This window comes from Xyrauchen texanus, chromosome 28 (genome assembly GCF_025860055.1).
Source record: "Xyrauchen texanus isolate HMW12.3.18 chromosome 28, RBS_HiC_50CHRs, whole genome shotgun sequence".
Taxonomy (NCBI): Eukaryota; Metazoa; Chordata; class Actinopteri; order Cypriniformes; family Catostomidae; genus Xyrauchen; species Xyrauchen texanus.
The window spans coordinates 11,057,954-11,078,728 of record NC_068303.1 but is presented as its reverse complement, the minus strand read 5'-3'; the positions used below and the strand labels follow the sequence as shown (position 1 = coordinate 11,078,728).

The window sequence follows — 20,775 nt, the reverse complement described above, 5'->3', positions numbered from 1 at the left end:
GTGCTTTTACTTGTCTAAGCGACCAGACTTACACAATTTTACAATGTCTGCTCGGTGATTCAAGGGGGGTAATAGGCCACATCCGCACAAATCTATTTTCGTTTTTCACACATTCCTCATTTCTCTGTCCAAAGTGTTCAGTAATGGAGAACGTTTTAGAAAATCTGTTTTTGGTGTTCAAGTGTAGATGAGAGGAGTAAATGTTTTAACAAAACAAAAACCTTTTATTGAGGCTACATTCTCACTAATCAGTTTAATTCTGAACATCCTTTTCAGTTTAATAACGTCATAGTTTTCCAAAGTACACAGTTATGCAGGGTGGTTTCGAAGTCTCAGTTTTCAGTGGAGGACAACACCCGGTACCGCCTCTCCCTATAAGTAGACTACGCAGTCTGCGTAGGGCACCAACTCACTAGGGGGGCACCAGAAATTCCACCAGCTGCCCTTACTCGCATGTTATACGTAATTCAAGGACCCGAAAGCAGTTGCGGAACACAGATAATCGCCTCGCGGTCATATCCCCCCCCCCCCTTCCTCGTCAGACTATCACTTCAAGCTCATATTCACTGTGAGATCAGTCTGGAATATCATAGAGACTTAAAGGCTGAGCTCTTTGGACTTGGACAAGTAAACAAATATCCAGAACACCCTTGCAAAAACCTATGCACTAGTAACCACCCGGAACAACAATGCGATAATAAACACTCAGATCACCTGAACAACTGCATCGCAATGCCTTGGCAACTTACCAGAACACCCTACCATCAAAGCCCTAACATTTTCTACAGAAATTGTTTTCTGTAATATGTTTTTTTACACAAGTCATATGACTTGTCTTTAATTTTGTGGAAATGTACACTGTAGGATTGTCAACAGTTAAACTTTATTTGATATCAGTGAAAAGTAGCGGAAGTTGAAAAAGTCCATACTACATTCAGAAAGCTATGCAAAGATAGCCAAGTGGCCATTCTTAAAGTTAACTTACTTAAAGGAAAGAGGCATATGACCAGTCTTTCATCTTCTATATGTAATTCGTTAACAGCAAAACACTCATCATACTAGATTAAAACAAACTGATCTAGAAAATATAGAAAAGTCTACATGGTGCACCTTGCATTATTTGGCTTAGGTTTTCTTCACACCCTTAGCAGAACCTTTCTTGTTTGGACCTTGTTTTTTAGTCTGGGGTTTGCTGGTCTTTGGTTTGGCCTCTTGAGATTTTCGGGCTTTAGGTTTTGCTGTCTGTGACCTGGCAGCTTCCTCTTTTTGAACATCGTCCTCTTTGAGGGACTCTTGTTTAGGTGAGTCTGCTTCAGGTAGCTCAGATTTAACAGCTTCAGCTTTGTCCACTTCTGGTATTGCCTCTTCTTTTATAACAGGCTCTAGCTTAGTGGATTCTTGTTCAGTTGTCCCTTCATTGACTGCTTTTACTTGTCTCACTTCTTCCTGGCTTGGATCCTCTTTGGCTGACTCTTGTTTTCCTGTCTCTTGTTCTATGATCTCTGGTTGTAGAGGCTCTTTGGATTCTGTCTCAGGTTTGGCCTGTTCAAGATTTGTGGGCAATGGCTTGTCTTCATTTACTTCTACAACATGTGGTTTGTTATCATCTGTGGTATAGGGTTCCTCTTGCATGAATTTCAGTTTATCTGCTTGTTTGGTGGGCTCAGGTTGGGGGACCTCAGGAATTGCTGGAATCTCTTGTCCAGACTCGGATACCTCCTCTTCCTCACTGTCCGATTCCCCAATGTCATCTGTAATGGGAGTGACCAAGGAGGCTGCAAACTCCTGTAGGCGGGTCTGCTCCTCCCTTAACCTCTCCATCTCAGTGGTCAGGACTGGGTTTGTAGCTGGTGTAGAAGGTTTGACAAGCTCTGGAAGCTCATCTACTTGAGGAATGTCCATGGCAGGTTCTAGGGCTACCTTATCCGGAAAACGTATTTCTTTAATCTTGCTGTACAGAACTTTTCTCTCATCCTGCAAGGCTCGGCATAATGTCTCCAGACGGTCGATCTTCAAAGTGAAGAGCTCAAACTCTTTTGCCTTTTCAGATCTCTGTAGAAGTGTGTAAATATGTTATTGATTGCAGAGCTAATGGTCAAATAATGACAGAACTTATGTACATAGGTTACATGATACCTCTTCTATCATTTCAACAAGAGCTTTGTTGCAGCTTTCAAACCGTGTCTTCCATGTATTTGACTCCTTTTCCAGCTTGTTCATCTTCTTTGTCATCTATTCAAGAGAAAATAATGTTAGCAGAATTTTTTGAGACTTAGGACAACTTAAAAAGGCCATTTCAAGTTGTTCTTTGAACAAAAACTTTAAAATTGGTTCCCAATTGTAAAAGTGTGAACCGTAACAGACCTTTTCCATCTGCTGTTTGAAATTGACATAAATCTCATTGCTTTTTGCCAGTGTACCCTGGAATTCGTCAAACTTCTCGGAGTACAACTCAAGCTACAAAAAGAACATAAGGATTAGTTTCTAACATTTCAACCAATTCGTTTCTAGTTTCTTTCCACTAAAATATCTTAACATTGTTAAAAGAATTTACAGAGGGGCAAATTCACTAAACAGTTGCGCCACGACAAAAATGCGGTATTTTTACACAAACATAACACCTGCAATCTAGTTTAAGCAGACACAATCGGTGCTGAAATTGCGCTACGTCTTGATTATTTTAATGGTCATTGTTATTGCTTTCCACGAAAACACGCCTGGTTTCTATGTAAATTCTGCTTATTATAGAATGTGCTTCATTCACAAAAATTGCCTGGCGCTCTCTGTCTCTATCACATTACATCACAATATGAATCATGTACATCTGAAAAGTAGATTTCACTCTAAAGCATTTTAGCCCTCACAGATATGCTCGTCCATAGACATACAGTCTAATTTTCAGTTCAAGCACCACCCTTGTTTCAATGAAGCTCTAAGTGTCACTAAAAAGCTAAGATCCTCCCCTTTGGGATGATATATAACATTTTATCATTAATAGTCAAAGACATATTTTTCTGATGATTTGTTTAGCATGCTTTTCCTGCTGGATGGCATATTTTGTTCTGGATATCTAAGATATAACATTGGATTATTCAGCTAAGCAAGCTCACAGACAAGTAAAAAAATCACAAATGTTTTTAGAAAACTGCCTAAGGTAAGAACTTGGGCCTTACAACAGCAATGATCGTGCATAAGAATTTGTATTTGACTTACAGAAATATTTTTTTTACAATGTGATTCTTTTGAAAATCTTTCGAACTGTGTTATTAGGGCAACAAATAAACTGTATAATCACATTCCTTAGAACGAAAGCTTTGATTTGATATATGACTGGTCCATTTAGGTGCTATGTGAAAGACTCTTATTTTCACATAAATATTTCTGCCCCATTACCTCTAGGGGGCACAAATTTGCAACAAGAATGTTTTTAGGCCTTATTTTATGTAACAAATGCAGAAATTATGGTAATCTATGAGAATATCAGATTCTAAGCTTTCAAATGATACCTCATATGCCTGACTAATGTATACGGTTTCTTTAATGTTTTAAGTGTAAACTTTTTCACTATATAGCGCCCCCTCCACTTTGGACGCGCCAGCAGTACAGTCCCGGCAGGGTATGCAGTTCTTGGAGGTCTGCTGCTTCCTCCGCTATATAGCACTCATATTCGTCCTGCAAGATTGCACCGAAATGCGCTTGCAAATTGCGTTCAGCATTGATTTTGTGAGCACTTTTGTTCTGTTGCCTGATCTGCATAATTCCTTTAGTAAATCAGGCGCTAAACCAGCTCAGACAGTACGTGCAAATAACCAGTGCTTTTACCAAGCACAGTTCAAATTGAGAACATTCCCCCATGTGTATTTACTTGATAAAAAATGCATAATATATTATGATTTGTTTTCAGAGAATATGGAATTATGTTTATTTTTCTCAACCCATTGGCAAATAATAATAATAATTATTATATTATTTAAAGCATAGTTTTTTTTCTTGTTATAAGCATAAATATAAACAATTTATTGTGAGGTTTGTGCTTGAAATAAAAAGAACAATCTGCCAATAAGAACAGTATTTAATTCAAGATATATTCTTTGTAAACAAGTCTTACTATATTACATTATTTTTGCTGGAAACGACTTGTACCAGCAAACAGACAACAATGATAAAAGGAAAGAGATTTCTTGCAGTGAAAGCATTAATTAATTATGAGATTACATGCATGATGTATGTTAACAACATTTAAACTTAATTTATGTTGATGTTATTTTTCACACCAAACTAGATAAATCAAGAGGAACCAATCAAAGTTTTAGCTTAGTTTGTTTAATCCTATAAGATATGACTTTATCTATCTATCTATCTATCTATCTATCTATCTATCTATCTATCTATCTATCTATCTATCTATCTATCTATCTATCTATCTATCTATCTATCTATCTATCTGTCTGTCTGTCTGTCTGTCTGTCTGTCTGTCTGTCTGTCTGTCTGTCATTACTACCAACGTATTATGCAATTGTGCCTAATGGGTTTGCATCAGGATTTTACACTGATTTATTTCTTTATGTGGTTTGTCATACACCTCAAATGGACAACTTTATGAATGCCACAGCTTGAAAGAAGCGATTGAGGGACAGTGGGTAATGGCACAGCTGTATATATTCACCTGAGCCTGCATGACTTTGTGCTGTTCTTTCAGCTCTTTAGCCTGTAGTTTCCACTCTGCAGCCTGAATAAGTAACTGGTTAAACACAACACACACACACACACCCACACACACACAGACAGACAGATGAGAGAGAGCAAGAACTTGACTTTACCTGCTTCTTCATCTGTAACTCCTGCTCCGTCATTGCGTAGCATTTCTTTGTTTTTTCAATTGCATCTTTAAGCAACTAACAACATAAATGGTAAGATGTAAACGTATGCCAATTCTTTAGTTTAAAAGTGAGTTCTGTGTATGACATTGTTGTAAATTAATTCCTCTTAAGCGCATGCAAATTACTTTGTTTGCCCTTCAGTTTACTTTAGGCAATTCTAAAGAGCGGGAATAGGAGAATTGTGCATCTTACAAATTCCTTCTCTCTCTTGTGCTTCTCTTCTGTTTCCTTAAGCAGCATCTTGGCTTCTTCCAGTTTGGCATCAGACACTTTCTGCTGTAGATCTCTGTGCTTGAAAATCTTCTCTAAGGTCTTTGTGTATACAGGGAAGACAATATCATACTTTAGTCATATCATACTTTATAAAGTCAGTCAAATGTTTATTAGAAAATAAAACAAAGGTCATTATTAGAAAAGAAGAATAGTTTTTATGACCATTTTCTCTCTGACCCTAGAATAAATGTGCCAATTTCTATACGTGCTTAGAAGACTTAGACTTTAATGCCCTCTTTGCATGTGAAATTTGTAATTTCTGCCTTTACGTATGGGCTTTTGGTTTGCTGTCAGGTGCGATATAGTTTTTAACTGTCGCTAAAGCTGTTAAGCTCTTATGAACGTAAACCTCAGCCTCAATTTTGCTGCTTAGTTTCAATAAATACTCTATTTGAACTTGGGATCCTTCTCAGAGTTTTGAGCTCTGAAAGTTACAGTATGTTTACATAGTACACTGAATTTATATTTTCAAATTTTAATTTGATATGACTTTTTTTTTAGGTCAACAACACAATAAGATATATGGGACCTTATAACACTGTGACAGGGCGGAGGGCAGGGCTGGGTCGTGATTACACACACTCGGTCCTTTATCAGGCTAATTAAGCCTCCGAGAGGGACAAAGGCTGACTGCGGAAGGTGGTGTGATGGGAGAGAGATTGTTTACGATCAGTCGACCGGCGCGTGTGTGTGTGTTTGTGTTTATTTCTTCATTAAACTATTATTTATATTGTCAAGCCAGTTCTCGCCTCCTCCTTTCCCTTATATCCCTTTACAAACACCTAGAACTAATTATAGGACATTAATGCTGCATTCTAAAATGTTTTTCCACCAAGTGGCTGGACAGTATCTCAGGTATAATCCACAGGTTTATTTTTATTTGCATCCTGCAAAGGTGACTAACACAAGTAAAATGTGTTCCTGGATCAACTTTCTTTCTTGTTCTTGGAACAACATTTGTATTAACCAATCACGCCTAAAATTAGAGGGCAGTGATTGGTTGACAGAGATGTTGTTCCAGGAACAAAAAAATATTTTGATCTAGGAACATGTTCTACTTGAGTAAATCATATTATGTTTGATTAACTTTCCTCTTCAGTCTGATCATATGATGTGTGTCTCTACTTTAAACAGCAGAGGGCAGTAGAGACACATGATGCAATTTGATTCCAAGACATTAAACTTCCAGCTGAAAGATGGGGGTTACTTTAGCCCACCACACAGCTGTCTGTGAACAGTCTCTGTGGTGCCCATTAGCATGACAGATTGAGCTTCACTTCCCTCAAATCAGGCTTGTAATTTTACTGGTCAATTCCTATGTGATTAGATACAAGAGTTCTCTACAAGGTGCAAGAACAGGGCGTGAATCTCTAATTCAGAACAAAACAATGCAAAGTAATGTATGTTTGCCTGTGCATATATAGCAGCTTTAGAATGTGTGAGAGTGCAGCTTTCTCCTCCACATGTTGTGAAATTACAGCTCTCACAGACACGATCTGTCTGCTCTCAAATGTGCATAGATTTACTATATGTATTGTGTAAAGATTGCCCGTATGGTTGTAAACCTTAAAGCTGATGTGTGTAATTTTTCGATGTAAAAATACTTGATCCTATCCCAGATTAATATGCAGAAACAACTATAAGTAAGCCATTTGTAAGTTGGTGGAAGACAGTGGAAGTGTTCAGTTTTGATGGAATGTGGAGGACCAACAGCATATAAGGCAGATGGTCATAATGTTTCGGATCATCAGTATATATACAGTCATTAAAATAATGTAATTGTGTCTGTCTATGTATGTGTGTGTTCATGTATGACTGTACCTGCTCTCTGCGCTCGTACTGATCTATGATGTTCTTGAGTTTGCTGGCCAGCTCGCTGTTCTCCTGGCACAGCTTGTTGTTGCGGTTGCTGTGCTGCTCGATCTGAGCATGAATGTCCACCAGCGTGCTCTGGAAATGAGTGGTGATCTCATTCCGTTTCATGTCATCCTCCCGCAGCCTTTGCAGACTCTCCTCCTGCAGGGTGAGAAAGAGATGGAAATGTGTTGGAAATCTGGAAAAATATGTATGATGAAAGCAATCAGGATTTAGAACTAAGTCAGGGTTGAGATGGACAGTGGTGATTAGAAGTAAGTCTAGGCCAAGTCCACACTCATCGGTTTTCATTTGAAAACTAAATTTTCAGTTTCCTAATGTCATTGTTTTTTAAAGTATGCAGTACTAGAGAGTCTCATCTTACAGTGGAGGAAAACTTTGTTCTGCAGCCAACAAAGCTTTTTGGAAGGAAGTCCTCATTGTATATACAATATACAGTTGGGCCCAAAAGTCTAAGACCACACTGAAAATCTAGGATTTAAAATAAAATGTAAAACAGAACGTTATGATATAAAATGAAACAAAATAATGTTTATAGAGGTCACTAATCAAACAAGCAATTTTGTGACTTTGGAACATTCTCAAATCATGTTGGGATAACAGATCATCAGGTTTTGCACAAGCTTGCTCAAGTGCATGGAGTCATTAAAGCACCAAGATTTCTGTTACTCCATTGTCAAATAGTTTTCCTGATTTAAGAATAAACCTAACAACATTTTGTTAGATTTCTTTGAAAGCAGGACCAGTGTTGGGTATTTATGTACTACATGTAATGTGGATCAGGTAAATCGATTACAAAAATCAAATACTTGTAACAATTAAATTACAATACATTTTTAAATGTACATAATCAGATTTCATGTTTATTAAAGTCTAGTCAAATGACTGTATATTGGTACTAAATGCACTTACAATTACATTTTCATATAAACATGATAAGTAATCCGAAAGTAAACACATTACCTAAAAAGTGTAAAATTAAAATAGTTTTTAATGGTTAACAATTTTATGAAGTAAATGCATTTAGTTATAAGGATGTCGAGAGAGTTTTAATGGAAAACAAAAATGCCAAAATAATTTTGCAGTATATGAAATCTCTCTTAGTGTCATGAGATAAACAACAAATCATCTTTTTCTAGCATCTCAGAGAGGACTCACTAAATAGACGTGCCATTCCATGTGTTCTGTAAACATGAGCTTTTGTTTCTGCTTTGCCAGCTCCCTGACTCAGCTAATCATCAGGAATCCAAGCATGGAGTGTTCCTCTCAAGGGCTGAATCTGTTTGCTGCCTGTGTTTACACATGGCATGAGTCTCAAGCTCCCACCTGGGAAAGGTGAAGCTGTTCAACCGGTAGGCAAGCTCATCAGGGAGTTGAATCATACACACATAGGCATTCAAGAGGAATGACCCCACTCTTAAGACAAGATTAAATCTAATTTACTGTCCTCACGGCTGAGAATCATACCTACACAGAGGGCTTAGATGTTCTGCTCTGACCTGCTCATTAATGGCTTCTGCAATACTTAAATAAAATTGGTTGTAGAATGAACAAGGTCAAACCCAGCCTCTGGGGAGACCTAGTATCATCATCTTCTAAAGGGGAATATAAGAATTGACATTTTTCCAATGTTAAAATACTTGTATTCCAGCTTAATATGCAGATCAACTATAAATAAGACATTCGTAGGTTAGTTTCCCTGAAAAGTTTTACTCAAAAGAAGTAATCCACAACAAATTACTTCTCTAACATTGTAATCAGATTTTTCTTCCTCCCCTTTTCTCCCCAATTTGGAATTCCCAATGCAGGCTAATCCTCATGGTGGCGTAGTGACTTGCCACAATCCGGGTGACGGAGCATGAATCTCAATTGCCTCTGTGTCTGAGACCGTCAATCTTATCACGTGGCTTGTTGAGCACGTTACCTCTATGGAGGCTTGACTCTATTCTCTGTGGCAACCACGTACAACTCACCACACGCCCCACCGAGTGCAAGAACCACATTATAGAAACTATGAGGAGGTTACCCCATGTGAATCTACCCTCCCTAGCAACTGGGCCAATTTGGTTGCTTAGGAGACCTGGCTGGAGTCACTCAGCACACCCTGGATTCGACGTCCCGACTACAGGGGAGGTTGTCAGTGTCTTTACTAGCTGAGCTATCCAGGCCCCTTCATTGTAATCAGAATTAATGACTAATTAATCATTAGAAAAAGTAATCACAGTACTATTTATGTTACTTTTAAGTTTCTTTCTAAAACACTTTTACACTCAAAGAATTCAAAATAATGTTTTTGAATCATACACTCAGCACCACCGCTTGTTTCTCCTTAAAATTAAGCTTTATGGAGTCAGCTGTCACAGAAACACAGATGTACATCTATTATTTATGTATTATTCATAAATAATATTGTTTAAGATATGTTACCCTAATAATGTCCTTAAAATTAAATTAATTGAAAGTCAATGTAATCAGATTACAAGAACTTAAAATGTAATATATTCCAATACTTTTTGACTAAATGTAATCAGATTACAGTAACAAAGTACTTTGTAATTGGATTATGCCCAACTCTGGTCACAACCAATCAGACAATACATTGGCTCAACCAATGGCATGAGTTTAGAGTGGGACTATCTGTTTAATCCAACCAATGAAGAGGAGAGTTAGGGAAATCTGCTTGAAAACAAACCTTATTATTGTAGTTCTATTTGGTACCTTTAATATCTTTTAAGTCCGGAAAAAACAAATATGTAATAAATATACTGCTCTTATTTACCTCACAGAAAACAAAAATGGAAGAAATAGATGTGTATCCAAAGGCTTGGACAAAAACACTTCCTTTTATAACAAATCCTCCTACACCTTTAGAAAAATGGCTCCAGGTGCTATGCATGACACATAACATCTTTTGTAACATCTTTTTATACTGCACACATGCTGTGAAAACTGTCTATTGAAAGGCAACAAAATAGTTTGGCAGTGTGAAAGGAAATAAGCTTAGCTGACCACTATGTCCAACTATGGGAAAACATTTCAAGGGCCAAATGACAGTTTTTGTCCACAGGAAATAACAAATATGACATCTCCGTTTACATAGGCCTTCACAAACGGTTCTAATTCTCAAATAAACTTGTTTTGATGGTGTCTTGTTTGTGTCTCTTGGGGGAAGAAAGACTGCTTTCACTCTATAACTTGATACACTAATGATGCCACCCTTTCCTTGCTAGTTTAATCCACGAGACCGACTGTCTCCAATGGGTTCTACAACTTATAAAACCTTGAGCATGTACAGTACATTACAAAAATTCATATTGCAGACATTTTCATAGCAATACTCTCTCGAGAAGAGTGTAAGGGCAATAGCTTGTTAGTAAAGCTAGTGCATTATTCATTTTAATGCAAATCTGCTCTAAAGGGAACACTCTAAAGTGTATAGGAAACTGTCTTAGATGTGACCTATAACCCCTCTCAGACCTGGAGGCAGTCAACCTTCTTTGTAGATGTTGAGTCGCTGTGTAGCACTGATAGAAAGGTAGAACAGGAGAGCATGGCCCCTGCAGTGATTTGAGCCTGTGAGTCATTCTCTTTGACTTTTGATTTATAAAAGAATGGCAAATGCCACTGAAGCTTCGTAACACTATCTTTCTTGTCATAGTAACCTGTCAGCAGCACTTTGAGTCTGAGAAGTCAGTGCCTCAATGAGCCACTGCAGTAAAGCCCCAATGGACTCAAAGAAAAGGCCTCCTCTGAAGAAGTTGAGTTGAATCAATCTCAGCAATCCAAACACTGACAGTGCTAACAGGAGTTTCAGAAAAGAAGTCTCCATCATGTCAACCAAAGCAGTTGCTATACAATTTCATAACTTAACACTCAGAGACTGACTATTGCAATGATTTATCAGTTGTTTAAAGCAAATAAATATATGTTAACAACAATTTTGGCAGAAACAAGATCCAGTTACAGCTAGAAGAATCCTGCAACATGGCAAAGTCATAAAACATGGTCATTCCCTACTGACCCCATTACTAATCATTGCTTTGAAAATATAATTTCAAATAATTTTTGATGGAGCCTTATGAAACATTAGTTTCTTTGACTGTCACAGGAGTGAATTTCAGCCTTTAAGCTTGCTTAGAAGGCTTTTTAAAACATTCAAAGGATGTCAAAGCAATCGACAGCATTTGCGGCATAATGTTGATTACCATAACAATTTATTTAGACTCGTCCTTCACTGAAAAACAGTAAAAAGTAAATGTTATCCGATTTACTAAATCAAATTATTTGTGATCTACACAACAAAATTGTGATTCTCTCGACGTTGTGTCGGTGAATTGACACTAGGGGTCACTCCTGAGGAGCCCAGACATTTCTGATCTTGAGATAAGGCCAATGGAAATTGGCGTGTGGATTTTGCATGCCATTCCCCGGACATAGGGGCATAAAAGGAGTGACGCTGCAAATGCACATCAGATATCTTCTTCGGAGCCAAGCGAGCAAGTTCACAGAACTGAATTCCTCTGCCGCCTCCATTCGGGTTCGTCATTTCTGACGCTGAGGACTCGGCTGGACTCCCACCCTCGGGTGCGGTAATCACCATTATGCCACAAATGCTGTCGATTGATCTTAACTTGTATTAAACCTGGAATATTCCTTTAATTAAAATGGGTAATATTTTGTTAAACCCATTGTTGTAGCGTTACAATATTTATTCCATAATATGCAAAAAATATGCAAACATCATTGTTTTTATAACCAGTAGTTTCCAAACTTTTATTTTGGAAGGAAAAATAGAAAAAAGGAAAATACAGGTGAAAATCGAAAAATTAGAATATCGTGCAAAAGTTCATTAATTTCAGTAATTCAACTTAAAAGGTGAAACTAATATATTATATAGACTCATTACAAGCAAAGTAAGATATTTCAAGCCTTTATTTGATATAATTTTGATGATTATGGCTTACAGCTTATGAAAACCCCAAATTCAGAATCTCAGAATATTAGAATATTACATGAAATCAATAAAAAAAAGGATTTTAAATACAGAAATGTCGGCCCTCTGAAAATTATAATCATGCATATGTACTCAGTACTTGGTTTGGGCCCCTTTTGCATTAATTACTGCCTCAATGCGGCGTGGCATGGATGCTATCAGCCTGTGGCACTGCTGAGGTGTTATGGAAGACCAAGATGCTTCAATAGCGGCCTTCAGCTCTTCTGCATTGTTTGGTCTCATGCCTCTCATCTTTCTCTTGGCAATGCCCCATAGATTCTCTATGGGGTTCAGGTCAGGCGAGTTTGCTGGCCAATCAAGCACATTAATACCATGGTCATTGAACCACGTTTTGGTACTTTTGGCAGTGTGGGCAGGTGCTAAGTCCTGCTGGAAAATGAAGTCAGCATCTCCATAAAGCTTGTCTGCTGAAGGAAGCATGAAGTGCTCTAAAATGTCCTGGTAGACGGCTGCGTTGACTCTGGACTTAATAAAGCACAGTGGACCAACACCAGCCGATGACATGGCTCCCCAAACCAACACAGACTGTGGAAACTTCACACTGGACTTCAAGCATCTTGGATTGTGTGCCTCTCCATTCTTCCTCCAGACTCTGGGACCTTGGTTTCCAAATGAGATGCAAAATTTGCTCTCATCAGAAAAGAGGACTTTGGACCACTGAGCAACAGACCAGTTCTTTTTTTCTTTAGCCCAGGTAAGACGTTTGACATTTGAAGCCCATATCCAGGACCCGTCTGTGTGTGGTGGCTCTTGATGCAGTAACTCCAGCCTCAGTCCACTCCTTGTGAAGCTCCCCACACATTTGAATGGCCTTTTCCTGACAATCCTCTCCAGGCTACGGTCATCCCTGCTGCTTGTGCACCTTTTTCTTCCACACTTTTCCCTTCCACTTAACTTTCTATTAATGTGCTTTGATACAGCACTTTGAGAACTTCCAACTTCTTTTGCAATTACCTTTTGAGGCTTTCCCTCCTTGTGGAGGGTGTCAATGATGGTTTTCTGCACAACTGTCAGGTCAGCAGTCTTCCCCATGATTGTGAATTCAACTGAACCAGACTGAGAGACCATTTAAAGGCTCAGGAACCCTTTGCAGGTGTGTAGCTGATTAGAGTGTGACACTTTGAGCCTACAATACTGAACCTTTTCACAATATTCTAATTTTCTGAGATTCTGAATTTGGGGTTTTCATAAGCTGTAAGCCATAATCATCAAAATTATATCAAATAAAGGCTTGAAATAGCTTACTTTGCTTGTAATGAGTCTATATAATATATTAGTTTCACCTTTTAAGTTGAATTACTGAAATTAATGAACTTTTGCATGATATTCTAATTTTTCGAGTTTCACCTGTATATCATCAAAATCAATTCTTAGATCTTTGATAAATATAAAGACAACATACATTCAAAGTAATTATTCTAAAGAAATAAATGTTGTTTTTTTCCATTATATTTAATACAAATTTATCTGCTTATGAAATTACTTTTCTGCTCATATTACCAAGGCCAGACAGGCTGGTAAAAATAATATTAACCAATAATATCATAGGTTTACTTTTCACAATCTAATCAAACCCCCTTGGAAGGAAAATCAAGTCCTACCCTAATTGTTTTCCCACTGAGTGTTCTGTTTCACACATGTCACATTATGGAAGTTTAATGCATTACCAGTGCAATTCCATGTTGTCTTTTACAACTAAATTCTCTCTTAAACTGACAGTAGCCTTCTATAGAGTTCTCACCTTTATTGTCTTGTAATGTTTATGGAGCTCCCTGCAGAGAAACTCCAGCTTGCTGCGGGCCAGGATAGCACGGCTGTTCTCAAACTGGAGCTGATCTCTCTGCTTGGCCAAAAGACCCTGTCTCTGCTGAAGCTGCTCCAGCTGTTTCTTCTCAGATCTGTGTTCCTCCACCTGCCACATAATAACACACATGGATACAGATGTGTTCCATACATCATCTTATACACATGCAGAAACACAACTGGCTGTTCCAAATCTACTTTAGATAGGGGATTTTCAAGGTCGCGAGCACTTGTTAAGGAGAGCATGAGATTATGGCGTGTGGCGTGGATTTTGATTCATCCCAGAGAGTCGATTCTTAAGAGTCCATTCACTGAGATTCATTTTTCTCCATTTCTGGACCAATACGCCAGTGTGTGGCCACAAATGAGCATCTTTAATGTATTAATGGAGTCTTTGAATCATTAGTTTAATTGATTTGTTTAAAACATAGAGTCTTTTACGGCCGAAGCCAAATTTGGAATGGCATACTACCCATACTACTTGAACTACTTCTGCCATATCTGTCTATGGCAGAATTAGTAAGTAGTATGCTAGTATGCAATTCCGAACTCAGCGTGAGAAATGTGAACGTGAATGATTCGTTCACTTAAAAGATTAATTCAAAAGCACAGATTCATTCACAAATGAGACAGAAATATAAGACAGGACTGACGTATTGTGCTCTCAGAAAATCAGTCGTCACACTAAATATAGTAAGGTAAGGATATCTATTTTGTGTATTGGTAAAGCCTAAAGCTTGCAAAACCAATATTATATTGTTGTATGTAGTATGTCAAGTAGTGTGCCAATTTTGTTTGGCAGGCATTTGCTTTCTCAGTGGATTTTTACTTTTTATATGAGCCCATTCAGAAATTGTACATCTTGCAATGTAAAATGCATATTTGATATGTATGGTTTTCACAGATATAAAATGTAACATATTTGTAGGCCTACTTATATACAAATATCTCAATATCTATAGATAAAAAATGGCCAGAAATGTATATGCTACATATTTTTCCAAATAGTAGTGCCATTTTATTATGTCTCAGCTAGCATATGGCCTGCAGGCCAGTAGCGGGTGCTTTCGAATGTGGACAGGGGTCATCATGGGCACTCTGACCGGTCTGCGGCTACATATCCCCATACGCAGCAGGGTGTGATGCACTGTATGTTGTGACACATTCCTCCTGTAACCATCATTAATATTTTCTGTGAGTTGTGCCACAGTAGACCTTCGGTTGTTTCAGACCAGACAGGATAAACTTCGATTAGACACATCGATGAGCCTTGGGCACCCAAAACCCTCTCGCAGGTTTTTGTTTGTCCCTCCTTGGACTACTGTCGGTAGGTACTCACCAATGCTGACCAGGAGCACCCTACAAACCTTACCGTTTCAGAGATGCTCTAACCCATTCATCTGGCCATAACAATTTGTCCCTTTTCAAAGTCGCTCATGTCTTAACCTCTGCCCATTCCTCTTGCATTCAACACATTGACTATGAGATCTGATTGTTTGCTTACCATCTAATCTACCCAGACCTTGACATGTAGCCTTGTTAGGAGATTATCAATGTTTTTCGCTTCACCTGTGAGTGGTCATAATGTTTTGTCTCATCAGTGTGTATATACACAAATATATGAAATATAATTTGAATATGTTGTTTGGTTTTATGGTTATCTCAGTTATCTCAGATTTCTGAATGGAATATACATTTTGGCTATGCTATAAACCAGTCTGTACCAGCATTAAAATGTATGCTGGGCTAAGATGGTCTTTAAAGCAAGGAACATCCTGATTCTGGGGTTGGTCAAAGCACTTCAGGAATTATTTAGTTGTATACACCAAGAGACCCCTGAGATTGTGGAGTTCTGAGACATGAATAGACCTATCTATGTTTTTTCAGAACTATGAGAATTACTAGTAGTCTTCTGTGATAATTTCTTCTCTACATGTCGTTTCCATTATCTGTGTGCTCTGAAATTGAAAAGAGTGTTGTGAGTTTCTTGTGTGGCATATTGCCTTGTTTTTAAACTCGCTTATTGACCTGTGACAGTGAATGTTTAGGTCATCGCAGTATAAGCAAATCCACTTCTAACATCTCACCAATAGTTCTTTTATTTTCTCTGTGCCAATCCGGTTTGTGTTGTATTTGTTTTCTCCTAACTGTCCTCCATGCATTGTTGTTGGCGCCAGAGATAACTGTTCAGAGATAAACACTCTCTCCTGGTTCTTGATACTCACCAGCTCTGTGTATTTCTTTAACACCATTTCCACTTTCTCTTCTGGTGAGCTGAGCTTGTTCAGACTTTGCAATAAGGAAGTGGCCTCTTTACCTGAAAGACAAGCATTTTCCATTCAGATCAGAGAATGGAAAGATAAAGAAGATGAGCACAAGCCCACAAGGGAGTGTTCTGCACATAAGCTTAAAAATAAATCAATGTTTGAGGCAGTGAAATCACAGTGTGATATGATAAAATTGTTTAGAAAAGAAAACAGGTTACAAGACATGAAAGTTCATAGGCACTTTTGGTGCACTTTTTGGCAGAGAACTAAGACAAACACCATATAAATATAAATAAGTGGGCTTTTAGTTTTGACGTTTGGAGGATTCTCCAAATATTTGATTACTACACTCATGGCGCTCAACTGTCCTGATGAAAGTTTATGGCTTCTAAAATTCAGTTTATTTGCTACGCAGATTGCATACACAGATTGCATACCAGAAAAATCCCTGAATTAGAATTATATTTGAATAGAGATATCAAACAGGATGCAGATACAGAATTGCTAATTAAAATAAAAATGTGTAAGTAGAAATAAATTGGAATAATATTAAAATAAATTAATTTAAATGTTTTTAATACAGCAATAATGTTTAGACAGATGTCTAAAAGTTGAACTGCTCAGAGAGATATCTAATCAAAAAGTGCATTTGATGAATCAGGGAATAAATAGGCATAATTCGACATATTTAATCCTAAAATTGTTAAATTAAATAAATTATAAATATTTTGCAGTACAAAGTAATCCACTACAAATTGATTATTACTTCTCTAAAATTGTAATCAGATTACTGACTCTTAGATTACTGATTACTTAATTGAAAAAGTAGGCTAATAACATAACTACCTACTTAAGTTACTTTTTAAAACACATTTCAAAGAAAAGTTTTATCGCTCAAAAGTTTTAAATTTAATGTCTATATTTTCACCTTGTTTACTGTCACATGCAAGTCATACACCTAGCACAACACGTTTTTCCCCTACAATTTCTTGAAATACTAACCTAATTCATGTTTTAAATGTATTCCACATAAATATTATTTTAGAAATATGTGTAACACAAGTAATGTATTTAAAAGTAATTAACTTCACTTAAAGTCAGTAACTGTATCCTGATATTTTTTTATATGTTAATTACCTTTTAGTACAAAAAGTAATGTAACACATAAAAAATGTAACACATATAAAAATATAATATTACATTTGTAATATTACATGTAACACTGATGTTTTAAATTCGTCTGGGCCTCTGAGTTTCTTTGAATTAGAATTCATTAAATCCCTCTTCCTGTCAAATCTTGCTGTCAGCAAATCAGCCTTTCTAGAGGTTTAGCTTTCTAGTTTGTCAAAATACTCTTTAATCTCAAGTTTCAGGTTTTGACTCTTCATTAACAACATCAGTTAGATGACAAAAGAGGGGCAGATTCCTCACCTAGGCCCTTGAGGAGTTTTTTATCAGCTTTCTGCTTCTTCTCTGGGCTGGCTTCAGCTTCTTTGGGAGCAGCCTCTTCATCAGCTTTTGCCTCCTCCTCCTCATTTGTCTCCAAGATGGAGATCTGCTCCTGCATCAAGCTGGATGCTGAGCCATATGTGTTGATTATATCTTCAAGCTGCCTGCTGAAGACCTCCATGGGATCCGTTGACTGCTCCTCGGTCCCATTTACTTGTTCAACGGAGTTTTCAGAGGTCTGGTCACTGCCTTCCATCGTCTGCTAAAATTATCAAGTTAAATACATCATAAAACTGCTCCATAAGAGAGCAGATTGATAAGCAGTGGTCAACAGCCAATTCCTTGATTAGACTGTTGGCTTGATGCAGAAATTAGACTGTTGAAATTAAAAAGAAATGATTATGCATTACTTGATTTGACTCGCTAAAATCGGCAGCCACTTAATCGAAGATGGATGGCTTTTGGTCAGTCTGTGCTAGGTTTGTGGAAATAGATGGACTTCCTGTTTTAAATGCATGAGGTTGTTTGTAAGAAATGTGATTTCAGATTTGAAGAAATGAGAGAACATTTCATTTTGATTAATGTATTTGCTTCAGGCATACACAATATGAATTATAGAGGAGTGACCTTGAAAAATAAATATTTGCTGAAACTTAGTATTGGTAATAACCGGAGGAAATGTGATGTCTGTGCAATTATATTGGATGAAATAATCACTGGATTTACCAAGGGTTGCCAGGTTAGTGGCATCAAATATTTTACAGATATTCAGAGTTTAGTTTGAGATACTTACAATTTAACTATATATCCTCAATCAGAATTGTATTTTCCACTTTGTTTTGTGTCAGTACTTATACAGAACAGTACTTCTAACTTTTGGATGGGCAGCATTTCTGATCACAGTTTATTCTACACTGCTTCTAGTGATTAATGTTCTATTATTGAAAAAAAAAAACTCAAATAAATTCACACCGGCCTTTTATTGTGTTATAATCTGTTTCAGATAATCCCACCCCTAAATACAATGTAAAAAAAAACTACATCTTCCCTGATGTAAATCTTTATTTATAATTTTTTGGTCTCATGACAAATTGCAATAATATTACTAGATGGCATAATTGCAAGAAATTGGTCTTTCATTCCAGATTGGAATTGTTTAGTTCAACCGTACGACTTTTACTCCCATAGGCGAAAATGGAACCAATGAACAAAGTTTAACCTTAAACCCAAACCAAAGCCTAACCATAAAGTCTAACGCCTTACACAAACCCTAAACCTAACCATGATTTTATTAGGAAACTAACTTTTGTGTACCACAGAAGAAAGAAAACATTGGGGTTGGAACAAGGGGGAAAGCGTATTAGAGATTATTGACATACTTCAGTCATTTGTATTGCATAAATAAATATGGAACAAGTAACTACATTTGTTCACTGACATTTCTTTTCTTAAAATAAAGTGTTGGATAGGACTAGGATGCTAGCTAATATGATGCCTCTATTGTATCATTTTGAAATTCTGTTTGTTGATTGGTTAGTCTGTACCAGGTCGAACAATATCTTACAATTTTAACATCTCGTACAAAGTTCTGGCTACATAAAACTAGTTTCTATCTAACTCTCTATCTGTCTCTGTCTGTCTGTGCTAATTCACCTCATAAAAAAGATAATCATCATTTGATTTATTACAATTAATTAATCCTAAAATTTGAATTATTATACCTCATTATCATATCAGTATTTACTCCAGTTATGCAGTATTATGAGGCCAAGGGGATTTATCTTCACTCCACCTTATAATTCTTAAACATTTTCAATGCAAGCAGAATACAAAGAATAACATCTGAGCTGATGTAGACATCTGAAGAGTGGCAATGAGCTAGGGGCAGGGAACGCAGAGAAAATGCACATGATCTCATGGGAAGTCGGCATGTTGTTTCCGAGATTTCCAGAACCCAAGATCAGTAACATTAAGCCGACTCATCGACAAGCGCATCAATATCAGACATTCTCGCACAGGAACCAGAATGTTTACATTCCTCTGTGGTGTGACCAGAAGTGTGTGGCATTAACTGCATGGGAAACCCAGCTTTGGATCCCATGTTGAAACCAGGAAGTAGTCATGTTCTAATAATCAGTGAAGAGTGCAACTCTGAGTTTCCAGAGGTTGTTTATGTCCCAACTCTGTTGCTTCATGATCACTGTTGCTTATCATGCCAAAATTATAGCCCTCCGTCCACCACTTGCACATGTCTCTGCTCCTCCTTCAATCTCAACACCCCTCCTCCTACAGCAGGGGAGCAACATGGCACCTGTTCCAAAGCCACTTGCTATTTTTGGAGTCTCTAAATATGGACAAGCTATTTCTTATTCTGGCCACGTACCCTCTGCTGTCAATGATGGCAGTTGTACGCAAAGTGGAAAAAACAAAGTCATGGCTTGTCTAAGCATAAATATACTATATTTTAACACTAGGATAACAGTGATTCAGTAACTTTAACCATTGGGAAATGCATGGTTTAGATTCTCACAAGACAATTAGAACTTTACATTTGAATTGACCTAACAACTACAGAATTATAACATTGGAATTGTCTTTGTCTTCATATTGTTCTCAAATGTTTTTCTTTTCTTTGTATTAATCAGAAATCAAACCACACTTTAATGACTGAAAAAAAAACATATAGTTACATAAAGCCAACAAACTCAGATGTTTCTCAAATAAGCTCACGTGACATTCTTCTCAACATCAAATAAAGTTAGAAAATATAAAAGTTCAAGACTTACCGCACATGTGACTGTTCAGTTCAAATGGAAAAGAAGACAATAAGACAGCCAGTCCACAGTTTCGGCAGAGTGAAACAGTGGATTGAGGAGGGTCTAACAGGACTCAAGACAACAGCTGACAAAAAGAGCCCCTCAAAATAACCTCACTGGAATTCCAATGGAAGCGTGGCCCAAACACTCTGAATGAATCTGCCTGTAGAGATCTTTCTAAGCAGGCTTTTCAGGAAGACAGCTGATGAGTTAATTTTAAGGTATCATTTGAAGGCATTTGGTGTATCTCCAAATAGTGCCGGTTCACTGAAATTTGAGTTTGCACAGATCAACTAATCTTAATTTGTTTCTGTTGTAGTGGCAATTAGTTGGAACTTAGAAGTAAAAAGTTTAAACTTGTTGTCAACCAATATGGGCTTTTGTAATGGCCGATGTCG

The 20,775-nt window shown here is 37.3% G+C and overlaps 1 protein-coding gene across 3 annotated transcripts; it reads right to left on the bottom strand.

Moving 5' to 3' along the window:
• Positions 1-654: 654 nt before the first annotated feature.
• Positions 655-20,486, bottom strand: txlnba (taxilin beta a). 3 transcript variants are annotated; one of them, XM_052096623.1, is made up of 10 exons: positions 20,348-20,473; positions 17,544-17,823; positions 16,071-16,162; positions 13,784-13,954; positions 6,975-7,169; positions 5,073-5,192; positions 4,667-4,741; positions 2,365-2,457; positions 2,137-2,232; positions 655-2,052 (listed from the first exon to the last, which is right to left on the bottom strand). In XM_052096623.1, the coding sequence occupies exons 2-10, from the start codon at positions 17,815-17,817 to the stop codon at positions 1,126-1,128; spliced, it is 2,043 nt and encodes a 680-aa protein (XP_051952583.1). In that variant the 5' UTR covers positions 17,818-17,823; positions 20,348-20,473; the 3' UTR covers positions 655-1,125. The 3 variants fall into 3 exon arrangements, with proteins under 3 accessions (XP_051952583.1, XP_051952584.1, XP_051952581.1); XM_052096624.1 differs by lacking the exon at positions 4,667-4,741 and adding an exon at positions 4,821-4,895 and having other exon boundaries at positions 656-2,052; positions 17,544-17,820; positions 20,348-20,486; XM_052096621.1 differs by lacking the exon at positions 4,667-4,741 and adding an exon at positions 4,821-4,895 and having other exon boundaries at positions 656-2,052.
• Between the last annotated feature and the right edge of the window lie 289 nt (positions 20,487-20,775).